This window comes from Mesoplodon densirostris, chromosome 20 (genome assembly GCF_025265405.1).
Source record: "Mesoplodon densirostris isolate mMesDen1 chromosome 20, mMesDen1 primary haplotype, whole genome shotgun sequence".
NCBI classification, from domain to species: Eukaryota; Metazoa; Chordata; class Mammalia; order Artiodactyla; family Ziphiidae; genus Mesoplodon; species Mesoplodon densirostris.
The window spans coordinates 13,609,481-13,634,954 of NC_082680.1; the positions used below are offsets into that span (position 1 = coordinate 13,609,481).

Below are 25,474 nucleotides of genomic sequence, written 5' to 3' on the forward strand. Positions count from 1 at the left end.
ATAATGTGAACAAAATTAACATTTCTCAGAAAAAAAAGGACAACATACACGTGATAGAAAGTGCACGAGTGAGCCCAGTTTGATTATTCTCAGTCATAAAGATGTCAGTAAAATTCAGATTCATTTCTGATATTAAACCAACAGTGTATGGTTTAGTTTTGTTAACTCCTGTAGACAACAAAGGTATCATTTTGCTTGTAAATTGAAGAAATTCAACTTGTCAGTCTTTGAAAGTGCATAATGTAGCAACTTTCACATAGAAGTCAGCTTTGTTGGCTACTAAATAGCCACATTATAATTCATTTACAAAAATGATAGAAGCTTTATTTTAATAAACTTTCTACAGATACATTCATGATGAACAATAAAAAATGCCACAATAAAAATAGATGTCAGGCACTGAGTTGCTTTATTATTTTATGTCATTTAATTGCATTATCTAGATAAGGTAGTTGCTATTTGCACATATTTTTATTACCATTGTCATATTTGGAAATAATCATCTTATATATCTGAAACTCCTTGCAAATGGCTTTGAAATACATTATGGTATTATTATCACATTGTATTTATCCCAAGAGTTATCTTTGGGATATTGTTACATAGCATTCATAAGCATTATCATACTTTATAATGGCCCTATAATATTGAAAGAAGTAATAAGATTTTATCTTATAATAAATATTTTTAATTGAAAGTGCTTGATGGCAAAAGTACTTTGAACAAATATGCATACTAAAGGAGAAATCAGCCAAAATAGCGATCAATGGAAATTAAATATCTATAGCAGTAGCTTGAGATATTCACTTATAAACCCTTATTCATGGCAAAAATTTTAAATGAAAAATAATTAACTCTCCACAAGATGCCATTAGAAGAAAAAAGAGGTATCATCTCTTTTAAAACTTCTCTGAACCTCCCATCCCTTTCCCAGTTTTTGACCCCCAAAGGAGAAACATAGATTATCCCAGATTATAAATCACTTTTAAGAAGTATTGTACCAGACATTCGTAAACTACACTGTAGTTTTTCAAAAGACATATACATTTGGTCCTTCCATGATTTCAGTTTATTGCGATCTGTCACATAAAACTCTACTTGGTTAATTTTTCAAATCGCCCTTATCATTAGGCCTAGATATCTGCAATAAATCCTTAGTATTTTTTCTGAAAACTTTTCACAAAGCTTTCTTTCAATGATAAGACAGTGTTACAAGACACCAGTAAAGTTGACATTGCCCATGTGTTTAGTTAATATGCCAATGGTTCAAAAAGACTCATATTACCTCATTGAGGGTGTTTCCCCTAGAGCTGTTGAAACCTGACCCTGAAGTGTTTCCATAATATTGTCATCTGAGTACAACTGCATAGGTGTATTAAACTGAGCATGTATAATCTTCACACCAGGAAGTTCCATTTCCAAAGGAATGTTAGGGGCCATCTTAGCAGCAACTTTCAAGTCACCTGGGTAAATAGTACTAAGAGTACTGACAGAAGAAGGGGTGCTACGTCCACTGCCACCGTCAATACCGGACGGAGTACTGCATCCACTGTGTTAATGACCACGTTACACAGAGATGACACAGGAACCAGAAAATCCAGACAGGAGAACACAGAGAACAAGTACAGAGAAGTTAAAAGTAAGAGGTGAATTAAATCAAATGAAAAAAATATTTATTTCTGGCTAGAAATTATTTTCAAAAGGGAAGACATTTAAAAATTCATGATTGAAAAACGTTTTAACAAAATTAAAAGGTACAGGTGATATTGCATTGTTTGGCTCTGTTCTACTAGACAATATGTTCTACAAGACGAAGGCTTCATGTAAAAAGAGCTGTGCATAAAGGAAGTGGCTCAGGGAAATTACATTAGTGGGACATCCTTTTACATTTCTGAGCTGCAGTTTTTAAAACTAAAATATTAATGAATGATCCTTCACAAATAGTAATATGAATATGCAGCATGAAGATCCAATCAAATATTTAGGCTAAACATTTCAAAATAAGTATTTTCAGAAATGCAGTTGGGCCTTAATTGAATAGTAATTGGCAACTTGTAGGTTATGTGATAGAGATTATTTTTTAAGACTATTTTGTAAATATTTTATTGTTACTATTTTAACTTTTTCTACTTTCATTCTTTCATTTTGTGAAGACTACACTTTAAAAAATTGTTCGGTGATTTGATACAGGCTCTAGAAACAGCCAATAAATGCCTGTCACCTTGAAATGAATGATTAGAGGGGAAATAAGGTGATCTCAAACTCTGTGAATGCTACTTAGAGCTAAGATATATTTCTTTTATACATAGCTATTTCTTGTAAAATTTTGGAAGCACGCATATATTTCCATGCATAGTTCTCATTTCCTTTTAAAGACAATTTAAGGCAACTCATTATTAAAACATCAGAAAGGCCAGTCATGCAATTTTAAGGACAACTACAGAAATTTCTTATTCTCTATGAATAGAATTTGCTGTGGATAGGAGGTTAGTCATAACTGAAGCCAATGACTAAAAAATCATTTCTCTACATGTATTTTAAATGCAGCATGAGAAATGCATTTTTTGAGAAAAGGAATATATTGGTTTTTTTTTAAGCACAGTCATTTAAGACAAAGCTAAAAGAAATAGTAATATTAATGTGAACTTCAGTCATGCCTGCAGGTTAGTGCCGCTGTAAACTGAAGGCAGAGAACAATTTATATAGTGTGTTTACCTGAAAGTCAGTGTCCTCTGAGGGCTCAAGTATGGCCGCATACCTGCATTTACTCTCTAGGGCTACTAATGCCAGCCTCAGCCCCTTTCAGAGAGCAAAACCCAAAAGCATATATTGGGCATTGATTTTACTGGCTTCATCAATGCTGCAGCCTGGATAGTCTGGGCAACCCATGTCACTAGATGAATTAAAACTTTTTGTTGTGTTGTGTTACCCAGTTCAACCACCTGCAGAGACTGAATGGGGCAGGTATATATGAACTTGCTCCTTCACTTCCCGACTACTGAGAACTTGTTTGAAACTTAATCAGTAAATTGGTTGATCACATACAAAAATGTCAAATGGTTTATTCACCATTTTCATAGGCTCAACACTCTGCTGAAATTGACTTCAGTTGGTAAAAGAATAGAAATAACATTTCAGTTATAGTGCAGTTTAGTCAGGATCGTATTGATTTGACCTCAGTATAATGAAGCTTGTTAAATTGTAATTTAGGGATTTGAAACACTGAGTTTCAATATTGGGAGACTTGGACTTAAAATAGTGGACCTTTTGAACAAGGATTTATAACTACACGACCTTACTGTGTGCCAGGCATGGTGCTAGATAGTGGAGAAGTAAACTATGGTCAACTCAGAACTTACAGATATACCTTATTTTACAGTTGTAATTAGTATTACATTTTTTTCTGTTATTAGTGTTCTTATACACATGCATGCTTGTGTATATAACTTTATTTAAGCAGAGACTGTGTCTTCTATTTCCTAGTTTCTTTATCATTCTATTTAGGGGCCCGTGTCTATTGAATAGATAGGAAATAAACCCTAAGCAAAAAACAATTATTTTTTAATAAATTTCTGGGACAATTTTAAAAGAGCTCTTGAACTGACGCTCTAAATAAAATAGTTTTCATGGACTCTAGTCACTGTGAAGATCATCATGGGTCACCATGACCTATTCCTGTGACCTGGAAAGGTAGATACCATTGAGATTTCTTGACATTGACTTACTGGCTTGGCAACGTGTAAGGTTGATGATATACTCAATTACTATCATACACCTGGATAGATCATTAGACAGAGAACTGACTTCCCTGGTGTGTATATAGACTTTTGGGGACATGCTTCCAGAAGCGACTTGTCCAAAAATCACTCACCAGATTGTATTTTATCATTTGGATCTAGCCTTATATGTATTTTTAATGATAGCTGTGGCTTTAAACATTTACATATTTTCATATGAAAATACTGGTCTTTTAATATGCTTCAATTAGGATGAAACCATTGAAAGAACCCTAACTAATAGTAAGACCCAGGGAAATGAATATATTAGCATCTCCAACTTACGTCTGATTCAAAAGTTGTTTATTAATGGTGTAGTTATTGCTTGGTAAGTAGCCACTCAAAATTCCACCTTGATGAAGAATCATTTGGTAAGAACAAGAAATTCAGAAACTAGAGCAAATAGTGAGGGGGCACAGGAAGAAAGGAAGGATAATAGAAGCATTTTAATAATTTTTTTAAAATTTGTGTACTGGTACCTGTTTTTTAAGCAGATCCTCTCATCTCTGTTTTTTCACTCCCCTCTTCCAAATTTAGCTAGATTGAAAGGCACCAGCTTACAATGACAGAATTATGAGTGGCTTATTATTATCACCATGTTTGAATTAAAATGAAAATGTAAAAGAAGGGCATTACATACCCGAATCTCCTTGACTTTCCCTGAATTTTTATAAAATTAAATGTTATTGGTCTTCAGCAAAAGCAAGATCTGTGTTACTCTAATGTATCATTTTATTTGAGCCTCGTGGAGTCCTATAGCTCAAGTTAGTGAGCTTACCATTACGCTAAGCTCAAAAGAATGCAAGTACATCCATTTTACTCTGCTTCTCTGGGAAGATGTATATATTATGTATATATTTATTCAATAGTAAAAGAGCATTTTAACTTTTAATCCAGTTTTTTTAATGTTATTTAGAGTGGGGTTGGGAAGCTGTTGAATGTGAAGAAATAGAGAAAAGATACAGAGGAAAATGGAATATGAAGGAGGCAAAAACTAAGAGAAGCAAAAAAAGGATTGTTCAGAGTTGCCAGTATGAGGGAAGGGTAACAGCTCCTGATTCTTCCTGCTACTCAGGAAGTCTGATTAGGTCCTCTTGGGCTTTTGTTCCTTTACCTAATGAACATTTGTTGAGCATGTACTCCGTCCCAGCCCCTTTTCTAGGTGCTGGGGATATAATATGTAGTGGGGGCAGATGTATTTGGTAGTCATTGCCTTTTTAGCATCTTTCTCCTGCTCTTTTACTCCACTCCTTCTTTCTGAGTCTGATATCACAAAATCGTCTGACTTATTTTGAGGTAATCCTCTGGCCCTGACTGTAGCTTATATAAAGGTCTGCACACGGAAATCATATATCAAATGATGACTGACCATCCACAGCAGGCATCATAAACTCAGATGTCTCCGGGGGCCAGGAGGGTCACACATATATGAAAATGGGCCAGGTATCATACGCTTAGGCATGATGGGCATTTTGGCAAGATAGAGAGTAGATGTTCCATCTTAAACTTAAATTCAGTATTTTTAAAAACGGGAGGGTTAAATAAAACATTGTCAATTGACTCCACCTATGGACCCCTATTAGTGACACCTGATGTAGATCATTATTCAATGATCCTAACCTGTTAGGATTGATCCAGCCTAACCCCCAACTTCCTTCCTCTGGGCTGATGGATGTAGCTGAGGTCAGAGGAATGTGTTTGGGTTTGAGGTTTCCCGAAGTCACTATTTCCTGATGTGGCAAGACAGGGCATTGATTTCTTTCCTCGTAGGTTGGAATTCAGTTTCTAGAGAAGATTTGAAAAGGATCATCTGAGATGATCTGTTTCTCTAACTGACAGACAAGAAGAGATCTTGCTCATTTTTATTCCAATGTGTGCACAGTTATCCATGAGGGTAACCCAGTAAATCCTCTGGCTCCAACTCTTTCTTTCTTTATACTTACTTTCCCCAAGTGGAAAAGTTCCTTTTCGAGTGGCTTCTCTTCCTTTGCAAGTATCCATAAGAACGCAAATTTATTTTTATGTAAGAGCTAGAATGAGTGGGGTTACCCACTGGGCTCTGATGGTGCAATGTGAATTAGGTGCTGAGATGAGATGATCAGAGACTGTTAAACATGGAAAGCTACACCAGCCTTTCCACGTTTGCCTCACCTGCTTCCTTACTCCTGACCGGGGGCTGGTTTTCATTTTTGTTCCTGCTGACTGGGGCTTCCTGCCCTGGGATAGGGTATGTCTGCCTGCCTCAAAAGGTCACTGTGTTCTGGATGGGATCCTCAGAACAGCAGTTATAAATACACACAGGGATTGCATAATATTTCACAGCTCTATAATCTGGTCAATATTTATTCTCTTCTCTGCTAAGTGAATTTGTTTCTTTTGCTTTTGAAATAAGCTTCAAAATGAGAAAAGTCACTCCAAACACCTAAGAGTTATGTGTCTTGGTGATTAGTAGGATTTATTAAAGATGCATGCACTCCAAACTTCACAATCTTAAAGCTTTATGACCTGCTTCGGCCTGGGATTGTGAAAGGTTTGGGCCGAATATTGTGCTTGTGTTCAAAGTAGTTCACATCCTGTAAAAACAAAGGGTTAAAAAAGTCCCTCAGTGGAAGACTAATATATATATATATATATTTAGATAAAATTAAATGAACAATAATCGTATAGAAAGGATTATTTACCACCAAATATTGACATGACTAAGAAGGGTGATGATGGAACCAGAGCGATTTCTTCCTTTTAACCATCTATTCACTAAATGTTCTGGAACTGGCAGATTGGACTCCAGAACATTAGAACCATGTTCTAGATGCTTGTCTTTAAGATAAAAATCTGATCGTGCCTTCAGGAAAGTAAAAATAAAACAGCAAGAGCTGGACTTTTGAAAGGAAGAGAAGCCATACTATCACCATTAAGAACATGGTGGCCAGAAACCAAGTGGAGTACTTACCTTTGAGGTGAGCTAGGAATGAGCCCCCGCAGCTGCCCGTGAAGCGCATCTTGTATATTGCTGGTTGAATAGAGCCCAATGGGTGAGTTATAGGAAGCGCTCACTACCTGTCTTTTGTCATCAATGTTTGCTGCTGCAACAAAAGGCTGGGCCCTTCTGTTGTACCCGGCACCAATGGGTTTGAACTCCTGTACAATGGCAGACAAAATACACAGAGCCACAGAATGCACAACAAAGCCGTTAATGCGCAAATCAACAGCATCGCTCTTGTTAATCAAGGTTTCTTTACCACTACGAGATTAATGGCCAGGTTAAAGGAGGACTGCATTCGCCGTGAACTTTACATGTGCTGTAATCACCCACCAAATGTTCAGGTGCAAAGGAACTGACCTTATTTGAAATATTATAAAATAATTCGAATATTAAACCTCTTGTCTGCTCCCTACTGACTTCTACATCTAGAGCTTTTAAGAAATTCTCATAAGACTCATTTTGAATCCAGAAATTATGTGTTGGAAGTGAGATTTTTGGCTTAGAAAAATTATTCTACTTAACATTGTCTTAAGTAGAACTTACATATGCTTTCTCTTCTAGTAATAGCTTAAAATTTCCCCCATTTTAGAAAATGGGAGAATAAAACAATCAGAAAGGGAGTGAGCATTTATAAATAACTGTACTGAATCATTATAACTAATCCAAGTCTTTTTCTTAATTCCTACAACAAACAAAATTCTTAATTTGCATTAAGATATAACCTTAAATTTAGAAAAAAATAATAGGAATTAAAAGACTTTCCTTATGAAAGCAGGAATAACATTTATAGAAAACCCTCCCTTTCTATTGTGATGATTTCATGTTGTACGTTCATGTTTACTCTAATCCCAGAAAGACTTAAGTCAGCAATTTAGAGAGAGCTAATTTATATGATTCACAAAAGGATTTTCACTTCATTGCTTTGGGAGAAGGACCAAACTTCACTCCTAAACTCTGGGTGTGAAACATGCCTGAATGATCTGAAACTCTGTATTACTGTCTTCTAATGTAGGAATCACTTTTTCCAGTTTTTATACAGATTTATAATTTCGTAAAGTTCATTAAACTTTTTTTTCTTCTAAGCAACAGAAGAAAACCAAAAGGGAATGCTGAAATACACACAAGCTGGTTCTCTTTCCAAATCTTTTCATTTGGCAGAATTAGTAAGATCAGTCTTTAAAATATTTTTGCTCACACATTCACATCAACTTCCTTTACTTTTGACTGTGCCACCAGTGTTTCACATGGATCTCAAACAGCACAAACATTTATGATTATTTGAAATGGTTAATGGAGACTGTTTTGATTCAAAGAATAAAAAGGTCTTGTAATATTCGTATCTTTTTTTTTCTTGTCATTGTAGGTGAGCAAGGTGTGGGATGGTGCTTTTAAGAAAAGAGATTGTATTCCTTTCTTAGGGGTGGAACCACAGTTTTGCGTGGTGATTCCAGAGAACACCAATGACTTCCTTTAGAGACCCAAGCAGCACACCGCTTCCTTTTGGTTCTCCTGAGCAGGCAGTTGTCACACACCCACTCCCTATTCCCCCATCTAGGCCTGTTGGCAAAGCCCACTTAAAAAATCGTTATGACAAGGCAAATGGGGTGCAGCTTCAAATACTAGCCCTGCAGAGTCTTTGACTCCAGGTGCCCCAAATCTCATGGTACCTAAAAATCTGTGATGTGGTAAAGAGGAGCTTTTCTCTCATCAACATTGGGCAGCAAAATTTAACAGCCTCCTGAACTTGAAAAGGTCTGAGTTGAATACAAAGCCTGTGATTCTATAGTATGATTGAATTGACTAATATCTTATTGATTCAGTTGTTTTATCTCCAGAATAATGACTCACTGCCTAGAAGTTGGTTGGGTGACAATGTAGTTGCTGATATTAGATAGCAGAATGACTGAAACAACCGAATACGGCTTTAGAAAAATGCTGAATCCCAGAACATGTGAAAATGTGTGCAAACATTTATATACTGGTACAATCTGATTGCTTTGGCTGATTTAATAATGAATTTGGGGTGGCTGTGTTTTATGATTAACCATTATGATTAGCTGTTATTATGGCATGAAAAAAGTGAATGGCAAATAATCGTAAGTAATGACAATGGCCATGATTCAAGCCTTTGCTCCTCTTTTGGATATGAAAGAAGACGGAAGGCTAATTGCCTAATTTAGTTTTGGTGGACTATAAATCTCCCAGGTTAATTAAAAGAGTGAATCAGGAAGTACTGAAGGAATCAAGCTTTGTGGAATTTAGCTTTTGTTTTTTTTTTTTAACTGAGAGTGATATGCCTTAAAGATCTTGGTATATAGAATTGAATTTACAAAAATTAGGAAAAATAATGGGATGGCTTTATGGGGGAAAAAATCTCTGCCCTTATTTCTTCTGTCTTAAAATTATAAATAAACATGGTTGGCAACTGTCCTATAAATGAGGCATCTTCTCTGAAAATATTTGTGCAATAATAGTCTCTAGTAGTACTTCCAAAAAGCAGCACTTAGGTTAATTAGCTCCAAGCTTTTTCTTTGCCATTTTCGGTTTTAGTTACATATTGCAAAAGTCACAAAAGTGTAATTTGTTAAAATAAAACAGTAAAACTCTATTTTCCACTCAGATCATAATAGGAAGTGTTTCTAATACAGGCTTCAAACATTTGTATTTAGCTTTTGCAAAGCATTAGTTTATGGGCTGCTGTAGTCATTCCAAAAAAAGCACAATGAAGTGTATACACTAAAGGTAAACAAAACATTTAAATATGGCGCAGAAAGGCAACATTCTATCCAAGTCTTACATCATTGTTGATGGTCAAACAGAATCAAAAGACAAAACCAACGGGAAGTTTGCTATTCCACTTTAATTCCTTTTTATATTTTCCTGGAAAATCATTAGTAATGGAAAATACTAGTAAAAAAAATTATGTAGCAGTTAATAGAGTCCAGCTCTTGTGTTTATTCTACTCAGACAAAAGCATCTAAATGATTCTTACGTCTTAAAAATTCAACAAATAATCATTGCAGTTAACTAGATTTTTAAATATTATTTTTAAATGTTAGGAGCTCATATTAAGGAGTAATATTCTGAATTAATGGAATGCTAGAGCTGCCAGAATCAAAGCTAAGTAACTTGACAGAGATCCGCTGCCATTGGGAGAATATGCACCTCTTGACAGCAATCTCCCACGTCCTTGAAATGACCTCAGCAATGATGTCATTCAAAGACAGTTCACCTTTCAGTTTCTTACTTGGATAAACATTCAGTCTGAGAACTGAGACAATAACCAGCTCCAACAGATACAACACGTTTGATACATGTGTGATAATATACAGATCTATTTATTTATAAGAAAAAAATGCCTGTGAAATGAGGGAAACTATGTCAAGTGATCATATATTTGATCAAGCCACACTGAGTAAATGATGATATTTTATCATGTTTGGAATTTATGAACAATCCCTACCCCCCTCCTCATGCTAACCCCTTAAATGAAAAATAAAGCCACCCTTATAATTATTTTTTCTTCAGTGATCTGTTTCAAGTGTTCCCCATATCTCACTGGGGAAGAGTTTGGGGAAATGGGGATTTTATGAAAATTTGTTTTGTATAGGCTGCCGTCCAGTTATGAAAACATTGTAGAATAAAGTTATTTCATGAAAATATGACAATTTAAACCCATACCCCACTTGATTGTGCATATAGTATGTCTTTATTATCAAATCTTTTATGGAAAGGATGCAATCCTTTCTCATTTAGAAAACAGCATTTTTATTTCTGAAAAGCATCTTTCCTGCCTTGTGGTAACTGCATTATAATTTTGAATTGTTCAGCGAATATTAAACAGAGATGAGGGTAATGTTTTATTGGAGAATATAAGCTTTGAAGAAGGACAGAGAACTCTAGCACATACCTTTTCTCTAGAGCAATGCGTTGTATAGAAAAATGCACCTGCTCATAGGCCATGTTCAGGACTGTCTGGAAGGAGTTTATCCAGTGGCCGGGGGTTGATCTAAACAACCTCTAAAGTTTCTTTTAAGCCTAAGATTCGAGTCTAAATTCATAAAACCAAAATTTAGCTATTTAATAATAGCATGGAAACATGGAAAAATCTAGATATTAAAATTTTGTATCATTATTACTATAACTGTGTCAGAAAAAGTCCCTAAAGCCTAAACCTATTCCTAGGGGGGAAAAAGCTGGAAAAAATACACTAACATTTTATTATTTGTGGCTGTACTCGGATGGTAGGATGTAATGGGTGTTTTTTCCCAAAGACTATATATTGCTTTTAAAATGAAAAATAGTATTTAAGTCCAATAGCAAAGGTCGGATAACTTACAATAGAAGTTTGACTTGGGTTGAGAAACACGCTCAAATATTGTATCGCTCAATGGCATTTTACTATTCATATAAGATGGCATTTTATTTTATTTTACTTTATTTTATTTATTTATGTTTTGGCCGCACCGCGTGGCTGGTGGGGTCCTAGTTTCCTGACCAGGGATTGAACCCGGGCCCTTGGCTGTGAGAGCGTGGAGTTCTAACCACTGGAGTGCCAGGGAATCCCCTCATATATGATGGCATTTTAAACATTTAATGGTATTTGTTTTTCAGACTGACACACCTTTGTTGTCCAGAAGGGGTTGCTTTATTTGTAGAAAGAAAAGACATCTCTTTGCATAACTTTGTATTAATTAAAAAAAAAAAAAGAATACAAATATAACCACAGTTTAGCCTTTCTCCAATCTCAGTCTACAAGTTAAATTCACTGTTTGATATTTATCAGTGCAGTTTGTTCTAGTTTGTACTATAGGATTTTCAGATAGGAGAGGTTATGCTGAAATTTAGCTATATTTCGTGGGGAATGTCCTGAAGTGCCAAGTTATGTGAACTGGTCATGCATAAATCTGGCCTGAGGTTCGTAAGGGGTAGGAATATTTTGGTCCTTTAGGGGAAGAACTGAAATGGTCCTTATCTCTGAGCCCTTCAAACATCCACCTCTTGGAGAGGGTGCAAGTAAGAAATTAGTCATGACTCAAACTAATGGAATGTTCAAAAGCTCCATCTGACTGACTTCTGTAGCCCTTAACCCAATCTTCACCTTTTTTTTTAAAACCTATCTCATTCTTTATCTTTTCCCCCTTTGCAGTATCATAAATATCCATACTGTCTGACCCCAAAATTCAGGACACATGGGCTAATAAATGATTGACAAGAGGCCAGAATATTTAAAATCTGGATTATCTTTTAAAATTAGTTCTTAGAATAACCATAGTCATAAATTAATACTCCTAGATCTGCAAAAGGGGCCTCTTCTAGAGTAAAGCTCAGACAATTGCCTTGAAAACTCCAATTCTGGAGAGATGTTAGCAAAACACAGGCTCCAATCATGCGTGCTCTAAGCTCACCCCGTGCTTAATAAAATACATACTTGCTGAGTCACCCACATGCCAGAGTGGGCGCTGCAACATGATCAGGGATCACTGGAGATTTGGTACTTTGGTCAAATATGTGTAGTTGGTCCCATATCTTAGCATCTTGTATTGATGAAACCGGGTTTCAAAAATTAGGAGAAATTGTGAATGGAAATGTGCAAAAGGGTGCAGTACAATTTTGGATGTGTACTCTATATCAGGGGTCCCCAGTCCCCAGGCCACCGACCAGTACCTGTTAGGAACCGGGCCGCACAGCAGGAGGTGAGCGGCAGACGTGCGCGAAGCTTCATCTGACGCTCCCCATCGCTCGCATTACCGCCTGAAGCATCCCCCCCCCGCCCCCGCCGTCCATGGAAAAATTGTCTTCCACGAAACTGGTCCCTGGTGCCAAAAAGGTTGGGGACCGCTATATGGAAAAAGGAAACTCAGAATTCTGTGCGGTTTGTCCTAGTGATGATGAGAGGTTGGGGAGGTCAATATATGTGTGCACGTGAGCCTTAAATTTCCCTTTTCTGTCTTTTAAAGCACCACGTGATCTCTTTCTCGTGTGTTGCCTCTTAAATGATGAGTTGATGAGGGTTGCAGGAGGCAGGTAGGCTTGGGCATTCCTGCCAAGGGCTGTCTACAGGTGACAGCTCTGCCTGGAGAACTTTGTTCTTATTCCTTCTTGCAGTCTTTCTTCTATCAGGAAGATGTCGATTAGAGACATTATTCGCCTACCCACCTTGGATGTTGGGGTAAGCCACCATCAGCATGCAGAGCACTTCTCACCACATTGATTACCTGTCTCGTCCATTTTACCTTTTACTCACCTACCCTGAAGAGCGGCACTCTTACCTGACCTAAATATCCCCCTCAGCTTTCGTGATTTCTTTGCCTCTCGTGCAGCCCCTGGGGGTGGCAGTCTGAGAGTTGGTTCCCAGGACTGGGGTGTTCGAATGAAGTTTATCTTTAGGGCCTCCAGTTCCTTTCATTCACTTGTCAGCTATTTAGTGAGCACCTGCTGTGTGCCATGCCTGGGGGACTCAGAGTAAGGAGAATAGACACACCGGTTCCGCCTTCTTGAATATTCCATATCCTGCTCACTCCCTTTGGGGCCTGTTTTCTCCTCCTTTTGCTTTTAGTGATTTTTAGGCTCAGGCTCTACCTTCCCTCCAATCAAAGTCTAGGACAAGGATCTAACAAACTCATTCCCTCTAAAAGTTAGACTACTTAGTATGTTTTTTTCTCCTGGGGTTGGGGTGGGGGTTTTATTTTAACTGAAAATAAGGTTTTAATCCAAAGTAATTTGTAATGACCCTTGGATAGTGATGAGGAAGACATTGCTGGTCTCCAGGGAGCTCTGCGCCACCTTCTATCTCACTGTCAAGAAAGGCCAGGAGGCCTTCTGGTCACAGGCTGGTGGGAGGGGTGCCATGCCCAGTGATAATGAGAGCACCCACTTAACTGAACATCTCTGAGAGCAGTTCACTGTGCCAAGTTCTTTTTCTATATTATTTTATTTAAATCTTTAGAGGCTCTATGAGACACATGTACATATGGACTCTCCACGTTTTTACCAAGAGTAAAATGAATGGGGGCTTATGGGGGTAAATGGAAAACTTGAAGGACAAATTCAGGAATTGATGGTCCTGAAAGGGGAAATCTTGCTGAAGCATAGATTATAAATATACTTTCAGTTCGTTTTCATTAGATATATAGAAAAACTACACTTTGGGAATATCTAATCAGTTTAGTAGGGATACTTGTTTAAAAAGGGATATTCGATTTATATATCTCTGTCTCATTAAACTTGGGGAGCTGCTGACCAAGCAGAGGTTCTAAAATCCTTTTCTTGATTACATTTCCCATATAGCACAATTGAGGGTTGGTTTAATTGGGGTTTTTTGGAGGTTTTGAAAGTAGACATGGATAAGCATCAGATTATTAGATTAATTTAGCTCATTATATAGAGTTGCCTGAAGGGAAAATCCTTTATCTTTTGTAATTCAGCAGCCCAGGCAGCATATCATCATGATTACATAACGCAAAACTCTTCTCCTAGAGTAAACTTAATTATAGAATGCCAGAACTGATAATTAAAGAGGGATGTAACATAAGAGCTGGGTGAAGACCTTGAGGAATTGAAGTTCACAATAACTATAAGATTAGAGACACCTGTTTCAAATGGTTGACCCTATTTTTGTTTTGCTTTGTGCTAACATCTTAAATTTCTTGGATTACCTCATGGTCATTTGGCAGATGTCCATCATAAAAAATGAAAAAGTAAGTGGACTATACACAGATATAGCTGACTTTTTCCTCATGAGAACATATTTGTCTTTTAACAAGGTGTTTGCCTAGGCACACTTCTCTTTCTTTCTTAATGTAAGAAGACACGGATAATATAAATTAATCTCGGAGAGTAAAGACAACCACTTCATCAGGTGGCTTATTCCAGTTTTTAAAATATTTGCCACTTTTCCCTCTTGGAAGGTATCCACATCATTTAAAAGGAAACATAATGTGAACATTATTTACTCCAAAATTCATACCTGTGGTTCTGATTCTAAGTTGATTTTGAAAGGATGAGCCTTTCCATCTTCAGTTACCTGTGGAGACCATAAGCGAGTTTCCGCCCTGTAAATAAAAACAACGTTTGTAAACCCCAAATTCTAATGGTACTTCTAGTTTTAGTATACTTTAATTTCCTATGTTTCTGAAAATACTAACAACCCTTGATACTTTGAGCAAAAGCAATATTCCTTGCTCATTATCCTGTATTGTCTTATTGAATTAGTCTTACGTTTTTAGTGTACTTCTGGGAAGACTTGAATGGATCAAAATTGCTTGGAGGACTGCTATGGACTGAATGTTTGTGTCCTCGCCCCACACCCCAGGTTCAAATGTTGAAATCCTAATCCCCAGTGTGATGGCCTTTGGAGGTGGGGTCTTTGGGAGGTAATTAGGGTTAGATTAAATCATTAGAGTAGGGCTCTCATGGTGGGATTAATGACCTTATGAAAAGAAGAGGCATGAGATCTCTTCCCTCTCTGTGTGAATGCACCAAAGAAGGCCACGTGAGGACATGACCAGGAAGCGGGCTCTCACCGAGAACCCGACCATGCTGGCTCCCTGACCTTGGACTTCCAGCCTCCATAACTATGAGAAGTAAATGTTTGTTGCTTAAGCCACCCAGCCTATGGGATTTGATTGTAGCAACCTGAACTAAGGTGAGGACATTGTACAGTGTCTGGAGAAAGTGGGTCTCCAGTGCATGTGGGAAGCAGTACAGGACAGGGAGATTCTGGAGGCACACCCTGCAGATGACCACAGGACAAACTAGATCCCTAGATCTCCTCAACTTCCTTCCTGTCCTACCTGGGGCACCACAGGAGGCAGTGAATGATTTGCCAGGTGGATTTGCTGTTGGCATCAAGGAAATGTGCTTTGTCCAACGCTTCTCATGTATCTACTTGGGATCATGTGGCTCCTACGGGACTGTGTGCTTGGCAGGAACACAGGTTATGCATAGATAGGGAAAGAGTCAATTTCACCTCCTGAAATGGCAGATTGGCTGACTGATTGTGCCTTTGGACCACAGCAGGGAAAATTGTGAATACAACAGCAAGAGGATAAACACACATGCTAACAACCACTATAACAAATCATTATTTTCACAATTCAGTTTCAGATCACGAGTCTGATGGCAATAGATCAATTTCCTAATGTGGTTTTTGGTCAGAAATGCCTCATTGTCTAAAACCTTCATGTACCTTGTGGGATTCTTCTGGGCTGAATTCAGTACAAAACAGCCAATAGCATACAGGATATTAGCAACCAGATTTTAACATGATCACATCTTGGCAAGCACGAGATTCTTTTAGGAGCATCTCTAAATTCCACTCCATGTTCTCTACCGTGTTTAGAATAGCAGTATAACTGGACATGCTGTTCGGTGTTTATGTGGCCAATACCTTAAATGGTTCAATTTTCATGGTCAACTAACTGCGTTAGTACAGGAAAAAAGTTATTTTAGCCTCTTTCATTATTCTGACATTCCAGAGGATTCTTTTTAGAAACTCTTTGTTAACAGCTACTAGATTGACTGACTTCAGTGAAGAACAGAGCAAAGTGGCTGATACATTAAAAAAAAAGCCAGTCAAAATTCTGGATCCTTGATACTCCTTCTCACTGGGAAGATGAAATCATTTATACTTCTGGTTCAGGTTCTTCTGCAAAACAGATCAAATTTTAACACCATTAATTAAAGAGCACCTGTCAATTTTGAGACACAGCTGGTGTGCTGCTGCTTTAATCCTGTCCTGTGCATCAGCATGAGTCATGGACTCGGTACCGAAGCCATCAATAGCCAGGATGACATCTCCGGGACACAGGTTGGCAGCTGCCGCCTTGCTTCCTGGAGTAATCTGGAAGAAATCATCGCACATTTAAAATCAACACCCTGCAGCATCTTGAGTTTTGTGCCCAACATTTATATTTCACCTTGGTAACATTTTAGATGCTTCACTGGGCAGGACATATTAAATCTCACTTAAAATAACTCTTAATTGATCAGTTGTGCTATTTCTATTTTCCCATTATGTGAAATAATTTTGTTTCTTACTAACCACATTTCCTCCATGATGACATCTCTGATTCTCTTTTAAAACATCTTCCATAACTCCCTGTTTGGATCATATTTTCTTTGCTTTAAAGAAAATAATTTGTTTCTTAGGATTTTTTGTCACCCAGAACTCTCTATTTGGGAATAGAACTTTACTACATCTGGGGAGCCTTAATATTTGAACTGAAACTACTTTAGCATCCCTATAATGCACCTGGGATACAGAAAGCTGGAAAGAGAATCACTCTTGTAGTAACAAGAAGAAGCCAAATAATATGCAAAATTATGACTTTTCGTGGACTCTTCAGAGAGCTGAAGTTGCAGGGCAACCAACTAGCTTGGAATCTAAGGAAAGATGGGAGTCTCCAAGGAAAGACAAGCATGGGCTCACCTGTACCAGAGCATGGAGGAAGATGGGGCCAAATGCACTATTTGTTAAGAAGAGTTTAGCTAAAATTATGAACAAATTGCTAAAGGCCAAGTATGAGTTAAGCATTGAGAGTCTAGAACCCGTGGGAACCACAGATACAAGAGAAGTTTGTATCTACTCACAGTCTCTTCTCCATGAATGAAGAACAGATGGAACAAATAGAAAACAACTAACAAGATGGTAGCTTTTAATTAAACCATACCAGTAATTACATTATATGTAAATGGCCTAAAAACACATCACGTTCTGTTTTTTAGCAGAGTTTGTCAAACTAGGTAAAGCAAAAAAAACAACAACAAAAAAAGCAAGATCTAACCTTATGCTGTCTACGAGAAATCCACGTGGGTTTCTTTTTTGGAGGGGAGGTGGGGAATGATATGAGAAATGATAAGGGGGAAATGATATGAGAAATGATATGAGAAAAATATGGTTGTTAAATGTTTAGAAAGTGGCATATCTGAAATTATTTCAGATATTTCAAATTATTTCAACAAAAACATGTTGAGTATACAGTTAAAGGCGATGATTGTTTTGATGGGTATCTCCCAGTTTTTCTGGGTAAATCCCAACTATTTACAACTGCCTAATAGTCCTCACCCGGTCTCACCCTGCCTACTTCTCTAACATCATCTCACACCATTCTCGCTCCTCCGCCCCTCCCAATCCACTGCTCTACAGCTAGTCCGATTTCCTTTTAATTCCTCAAATAGGCCAAGCTTGCACCCTCTTCTGGGCTTTGTGCACACTGTTAACTTGCTCCTGAAATGCTTCCCCCGACTCTTCACCCGGTTGCTTCTTCTCCTCCTTTTGGTTTAGGCTTAAATGTCATGTTCTCAGAGAGACCTCCCCAGACATCTGACGTAGTTTCTCCAGCCCCCTCCCCATCATTCTCCACTGTTACACCCTGTTGTTTTCCTTTATGAAGACAGTTTGTACTTTCATGTTTGTTTATTTACTTGTGTAGTGTCTGTTTTCCCAACTGGAAGTTCTTGAGGATATCTATAATATTATGTATATTCCTAATGCTTCACAGTGTATACTCAGTGTTTGGAATTGATGGATAATTACTTGAAAAATGAATGAAATGGACATTTAAATCAGAACTTGTGAAACAAAATAACTAGTCCTTATATACCCAAAGATTATGGCTATTAATGTCAACCTGCCATTGTTCCTTTTGCAAGTTCCCACTGTTTAGATCAGAATAATATGTAGAACTTGACTTAAACCTCAAACTGCTCCAGGAATAAACTAGATCATTCCTAACGTTTAACTTGAAGATCAGTCATTAATTCATTTTTCGTCTCTGCTTAATCTAGTCATCAATTCGATTTAACTCTGTGGCTCTAAGAGAGATCCAAGATTCATATAAATGAATAAAATTGCTAAAATGACAAATTCTCATGGCTCCTAGATCTTCAGTCTCATCACTAAAATGTTTATTGTACTCATGTCATGTCTGTGATTACCTCACTGTAGCAATCGTGATAATTTCCAGAAGGGACAGATGATGGGGGCTGGGTGAAGACAACTGGAGATTATTACATCTCAGCTTTTAGGAGGCATTTCATAGATGTTTTTCCATTTAGAAATTCTCCCACACTCAGAACTGTTAGAAGAAAAAAAGTTTCCATCCCCAGTGTGACTTGCAGTGCTAAAAATAACCTCAAACTTTTAATTTTCTCTAGCTATAGTTCATCAAAATCAGTACCATCTATTTTTTTTTTCTTTTTTTTTTTTTTTTGCGGTATGCGGGCCTCTCACTGTTGTGGCCCCTCCCGTTGCGGAGCACAGGCCCCGGATGCGCAGGCCCAGCGGCCACAGCTCACGGGCCCAGCCGCTCCGCGGCATATGGGATCCTCCCAGACCGGGGCACGAACCCGTATCCCCTGCATCGGCAGGCGGACTCTCAACCACTGCGCCACCAGGGAGGCCCAGTACCATCTATTTTTAAACTTCTAAGACCAAAATGTTTTTCTTTGAGTTAAAACATGAGAAAGCATGGCTCAATGTGTTTGCTTTTAAAGCCTCACCTAGCTTTTCTAATATACTTTAATTTGGTTTATATATAATACTCGATCTAGGTTTAGAAGAGCCTAACATTATTTCTTAGCTCTGGTTCAGATGAGTGGAAGGTAGGGTTGTATGTATCTGTCTATATAAATTTTAAACGGAGATATCTGGGATGCTGAACTTAGATACTGAATATTACTAAATGTTATTAACAACGTTAATATGGACGTTAATAACTATTTTATATTAATGCAAAATATTACATTTGCAAAGCTCTTTCTAATAACTCTCACCATTACAACTCTAAGATAGTCTGGACAAAGAAGGCTGCTTCTCTTTTTCAGAGAACCTGTGGCTTCTCACTAAGGTGGTTGCAGTTGTACAGCTATGTCACCAGCGGTTTCATTAGTTAAATAGGAAAAGTGGTCGATAGTGATGCCAGAACCAACTTCTGACTTTGCGTTCAACCTGGCGATTGATGTCCTGGGACCTCCACATTAGGAGTTGATAAGAAAGAAAAGAATCTGTAGAGAAATGGATGAGAGACAAGGAGAAAACATGATCCTTCACTTCTTAGTTCTCAAGTTTAGGGAGGCTAGTGATCAGCAAATGACCACTAAACTGGCCTGGTTTTAGTAAGGTAGACTATCTGTTTAATCATAAGAATGTATTATTTTCCAGCATGACTTTATATTATTTCTTTGCAGTTTATTTATATTACTTTATATTATTGCTCACAGTTTATTTTTAACGTTTTCCCAAATGATGAGAAGAGAGAGCTAAAATGAGGCCAAGAGTTTTTCAGTGGATTCTTCATTTTTCAGTTTCATTAGGGTCTCAAATGTCAAAAGCATTCGAGAGATCATTGGAAATAGTACTGCTGTCAATCACTTAGCACGTGTTTTCTAACTTGTCTCATTAGAAGGATCACCGAGCGTCTTTGCTTAACATAAAGATTCCAGTCCAATCCAGATGCCTGGAATCACGAAACAGAAGCTGCAGCAGAGGAACTAGGGAATTTGTGTTTTTAACAAGTCCCTTAAGATGATTTCTGTTTTTCACATCAAACTATTACTTGGGTTTATTTGGAAAATACTAACTTAAATCACAGGTAAAGCATCTATCAATGTCCTATTAACTGTGGGAAACATGAGGGAAGTACAGAATATCGCCCTGGCAGGATTTCTGTATTAAGAATAAAAATGGTTGAAATAGTTATGGAGCAAGACAAGTATATACGGAAGGGCTGTCCTGTGGGGTGTGGATCTAAATAATGAGAACTCCCATTGTTCAGTTGTTCTCCATTGCCTGCAAATAAACTTCAGTACCTCACCTGGCATCAAAAGCCCTTCAGCACGTAGCTGCAGTCTACATTTCTAGTTCAATCAGAATCGCTGCAAGTAGCACCTGGGCATGGGTATTTTCAACTTATCTGAGTTAGGCTAATGTGCAGCCACAGGTGAGAACTATTATGGTGTTGTTATACTGTTGGTATTGGTATCTTTTAAGATGAGAAAACTGTTGCTCAGAAAGTATAAGAAACTTGCTTAGGGTCACACATCCAGTGAAAAATTGAAATTCCTCATGGGTCTGTCTAACTCTATAGCTCAAGCTCCTCCGCTATCCCAAAATGCCACCCCTGCAGGCACTCTCTCTCCCCTGACTCCGCCCATCTCTTTGGCCATACTTTTTTCATGGAATCCTGGACAAGTTATATCATGGTCATTTGTGTTCATGTCTCTTCTGCTGATACATGAACTTCTCAGGGGAGTAGAAACCCATTAAGTGATGACTGTATCCCGCACAGTGCCTTCCACATACAATACCTTCTGCGCTTAGTAGGTACTTGTGGGATGTATGAATGTTGGGAACAGATGAACCATTGCTTCCATGCAGACATGTCTTTGTCAAAACACAATTAAGTACAGTCACCCCTCTGAATCCGTGGGTTCCGCATCCAGGATTCAACCAACCGAGGATTGAAAATATTTGAAAAAAAATTCCAGGGAGTTCCAAAAAGCAAAACTTGAATTTGCCACATGCTGGCAACTATTTACATAGCATTTACATTGCGTTAGGTATTAGAAATAATCTAGAGATGATTTAAAGTATAGGGGAGGATGTACCTAGTTTATATGCAAATACCATTTTATTTTTTTTTTATTTTTATTTTTTTTGCGGTATGCGGGCCTCTCACTGTTGTGGCCTCTCCCGTTGCGGAGCACAGGCTCCGGACGCGCAGGCTCAGCGGCCATGGCTCACGGGCCCAGCCGCTCCGCGGCATATGGGATCCTCCCAGACCGGGGCACGAACCCGTATCCCCTGCATCGGCAGGCGGACTCTCAACCACTGCGCCACCAGGGAGGCCCGCAAATACCATTTTATATGAGAGACTTGAGCATCCTGGGGTTTTGGTATCACTGGGGGGGGGGGGGGGGTTGGGGGCATAGAGGAGTGGGCATCCTGGAACCAATCCCTAAAGGATACAGAGGGCTACCTGGAAAAAGACTGTATTCAACTGTAAACATTTCTTTCTAAAAGTTCAAATTTCAAATATAGTTTATATTAAAATACTATTCAGTGTTAAAGCCTACAAAACTTAAGAATACACTAACATTTTCTATGTTGGTACCCAAGTCCATATTTAGCATTCTCGGTTACAGTGATCTTGATCCTGGGTGTGGTCTGTATAGAAAGGAGGGAAGAGGAACTGAGTGGGAAGGGACATAGTGGCATGAGATGTGTACAGTAGTTTTACATCGTGTACACAAAAGAGGCTTGTGCTTTATTCCAAATTGGACCATTTATGAAAACAAACCATCTGTAACTCGGCTGTGATAGTAGATCCACCTTCTGGGTGGTCCAAACATTTAAGAAAGAAAGAGACTCCTTAGAATGTTCTTGCCAGAAAAAAAACAGCTGCTCGCTTAGAGATGTGAACCTTAAACTTTATCCTGTGAAATGCCTAGGCCAGTTGTATATGGTGTTTGCAGTAGCAACACCCTGCTGCATGCTGAACATCCGAAACTTAAATTCATATTGCACGAAGTAGAGCACACCCTTGCCTAGAAACTGCTTTCCTACAAATCGTATCACAACCAATGGCTCAAAAAATTTTTTTGAGATTGTCTGGTGTTTGATTTACCTTACTTCTAATGTTTTGTATGATACACAATTTCACCCAGCTGATTAATTGGATGGTAAACAATTGTAGGGTGGGGACCCTTTGTCCTAATTTTGTGAATTGTAATTTCAGCTGATGGAGAGAATTACTTTGTAAATCCTGCCCCCAGCAGAGGGTGGAGCAAAGGACCACGGTCTAAGGAGCATTTCTGTAATCTGCTTTTGTAGAGTGTGAGGAAGGGAGGGGAGGGCATTGCTTATAGGACAAAAATTGATTTAATTGACTTGAGGACTGTATCTCATTCATGGGACTTTTTGTGGTGTTAAGTGAAGGCATTAGCATTTTCATTCTTTGTATGCTTAAGAACTTATGTAAAACAGACAAATCAATGAACAATAAAACAGTTCTCCTTTTTCTTTATTGTGGAATACTTCTGAGGACACAGTTTGCACCTATTCTGAAAATAAATTGATGTCAAAAGTGAACAATTTATTTACTCATATTGTGTCTATTTGTATTCTGTGACCTGTATGAGGTACTAGACACTGTGCTTGGCACTGAACAGCCCCCACATTTGCCAGTTGTTGCCCTGAGGGGGGAGCATTCCATCTGTGGGATACAGATGTACTCAACCTTCTGTGGTACAAGGCATGTTATAAGGAGAGGTTGTAGGTCAAGAGCTACAGTAATTAAATGGATGACTCCTGGAAGAAGGCTGGAGAAGTGGTATTTGAATGGGTTTCCACAGGCACAGAGGACAGTGGAGTGGGTGGGGAAGAGAATTCTGGAGAAAAATGATAGCAGGAGCAAAGCCATGTTACAGAAATCATAAGTGGTCCAGAGTATGGGCACCACTACCTATTTGTGGAGTGAGAGGAGGAAAGGAGAGAGGAGGAAGAGAGGGAGGAAATGGACTTGAAAACTTGAGCGGGCAGAGAGGGTGAAAGCCATGAATTTCGTGCTACACACCACACATTTTATTCTCTATAAACTGTGGATGCCACTGAAGGATTTTTAAGAATGGGGAAGATAGGAGCAACCAGCAACCATCTCAAAGATGGCTGGTGAGAATATGCAGGGTGAATTGGAGAGGGGAGACAACAGCTAGGTGTGAAATTAGGAAACCTTGCCTGGGGACAGTGGTAGAAAAAAAAGAAAGTGGTAGATCTTAAAGATGGAGCGTCAGTAGGACCAGGTGATGAGTTGCATGGCACAAAACGCCTGTTTGGAGATATCTGTACAATAAGCAGAATCTTTCACGTGTGTGGGCTTCAGGATGCAGGCTTTGGAGGCAGGTCAACCTGCATCAAATTCTGCCCTGCCACTTGTGGTCATGGACAGGTTAATGAATCTCTTGAAGCCTCACTCTCCTCATCGGCAGAAAGGGATATTACTACTACTGCTCTGATAGGATTATTGTGAGATCTAAGTGAGTGTATACATAGGGCTTAGAAGAGTACATAGCAGGCAAAAGAGTATACTAACACACACACAGCCTCATTCACTACCTTTTAACACAGCATAAAAATATTAATAGAATTATTCTGCTACCTAATTACAACACTGATAATTATGTTTGTGTAATATTTTTAGTCTTTTTTCCAAATGATTTTTAGTATTCTTATAATTTCAGAGGAAATACTCTCACTTAGGTGTTCACTAAGGCAAAAACGTTCACATGAATATGTTTTCATTTATTCAACAAGAATCTATTTATGTGAATGGCTTTGGGTACACTTGGAATACAAAACAGTTTAGTTCACCCGCTCTCCTTGAGTTAAATTAAAGAGAAAAGCCATAGTCAAATGAAATAATCAGATGTGTTCGTGCACTGTTATTGAACCAAGCGTCAATATGAGTGATACAAATTAGTTGAGTTAAAAATTCAAACGGAATTGGCTTCCCAAACAATAACTGTCATCAGATCAAATATATTTACCGATGGCTCCTGCAGTCAACTGCAAAATGTTAAGTTCTGCTTTGAAATAAACACTGTTTATAATGTCAACAACTCAACATTTCAAACATAAGATTAATCATATTGACATGTTCCACAGTAATAGTGAGATATTTCTTTTATAAATCACTGACAGGATTTCCGTAACAAAATTATTCCTTTAAGGTTTAATATAAATATGGTTTATCCTTTGTAAGGATTCAAAAGCTTATTTCATTTAATATAAACAAACGAACACTATACTTCAGAAACTTTAAAAATATTTATTCGTAGAGATAATGGAAACTGTTTCCTTTGGTAAATCCATAAAAGGCATTGCTTGGCCCAGGTCTCTGAACCATTTTCTGCCTAATTTACTTAGGAACATTTTTGGGGTATGTTAAGTTTTCATGTCTCATATGAAAACACATGTCAGATATGTTTATATGTTTTCAAAAAATGTAAAACAAAGCTTGAAATGTTCCATGGTATGCATCTGTTCCATGGATACATGTTTTGAGATATTATAAAAAGCCATTCATTCTTAAAACTCGTAAGTAGAACAGAATTTAAAAAGTATTACCTTGTTCAAAGCCTATGTGAGGGTATCAGATTATAAAGTATACATTTATAAAATATAGTATAAGCAGTAAGGAACAAAATAAAGCATAGTAAAGGTATAAATTCTGGAAGTTTATGTTTTAAAATTAGGTTTAATAGGCTTTATATGTGATAATTGAAATAATAATAATTTTCTGTTAAGACAAACACATGTTGGAAAAAAGATCAACTAGACCATCTAGAAATTTACTGACGACAGATCCTGATGTATCTATCCATTTTCTTTTTTCTTAATTAGACAATACTTTAGAGAATATTAAGTAAGGAAAGCTTGACTTTGATGGTCAAGTATTCAGAGCTATTAGGCTGAGGATGGTTCTCCATCAGGTAAACGAAACTATCTGACACATTTTCTTTGTAGTTTGAGTTGTAGATGATGATTTCTAAGCCAAGTTCCAGCTTTGGAAAATATTTATTCAAAATGCCTGGAAACCTAGGAATACAGATAAGTGAAATTGTCCCTGTCTAGGCTGATATGAGCGCCTCCAACTTGGCCAGCCGAGGTCTTGCCCTGCGAACAGCGACCTGCTGAAGTTTTCCTCCAGACAAG

At 37.9% G+C, this 25,474-nt stretch overlaps 1 protein-coding gene across 4 annotated transcripts in view; it reads right to left on the reverse strand.

Annotated features, from left to right (window-relative positions):
* Positions 1-25,474, reverse strand: part of PDLIM3 (PDZ and LIM domain 3) — a 29,683-nt gene that overhangs the window by 3,710 nt on the left and 499 nt on the right. Inside the window, exons 2-5 of one of the 4 annotated variants that reach the window (XM_060085876.1) lie at positions 16,452-16,603; positions 14,729-14,813; positions 6,282-6,349; positions 1,286-1,549 (exon numbers count right to left, since the gene is read on the reverse strand). In XM_060085876.1, coding sequence (XP_059941859.1) covers positions 1,286-1,549; positions 6,282-6,349; positions 14,729-14,813; positions 16,452-16,603 — 569 coding nt within the window. Of the gene's footprint in view, positions 1-1,285; positions 1,550-6,281; positions 6,350-6,726; positions 6,915-14,728; positions 14,814-16,451; positions 16,604-25,474 lie in introns of all 4 variants that reach the window. The other 3 variants (XM_060085878.1, XM_060085877.1, XM_060085879.1) reach the window with 3 other exon arrangements.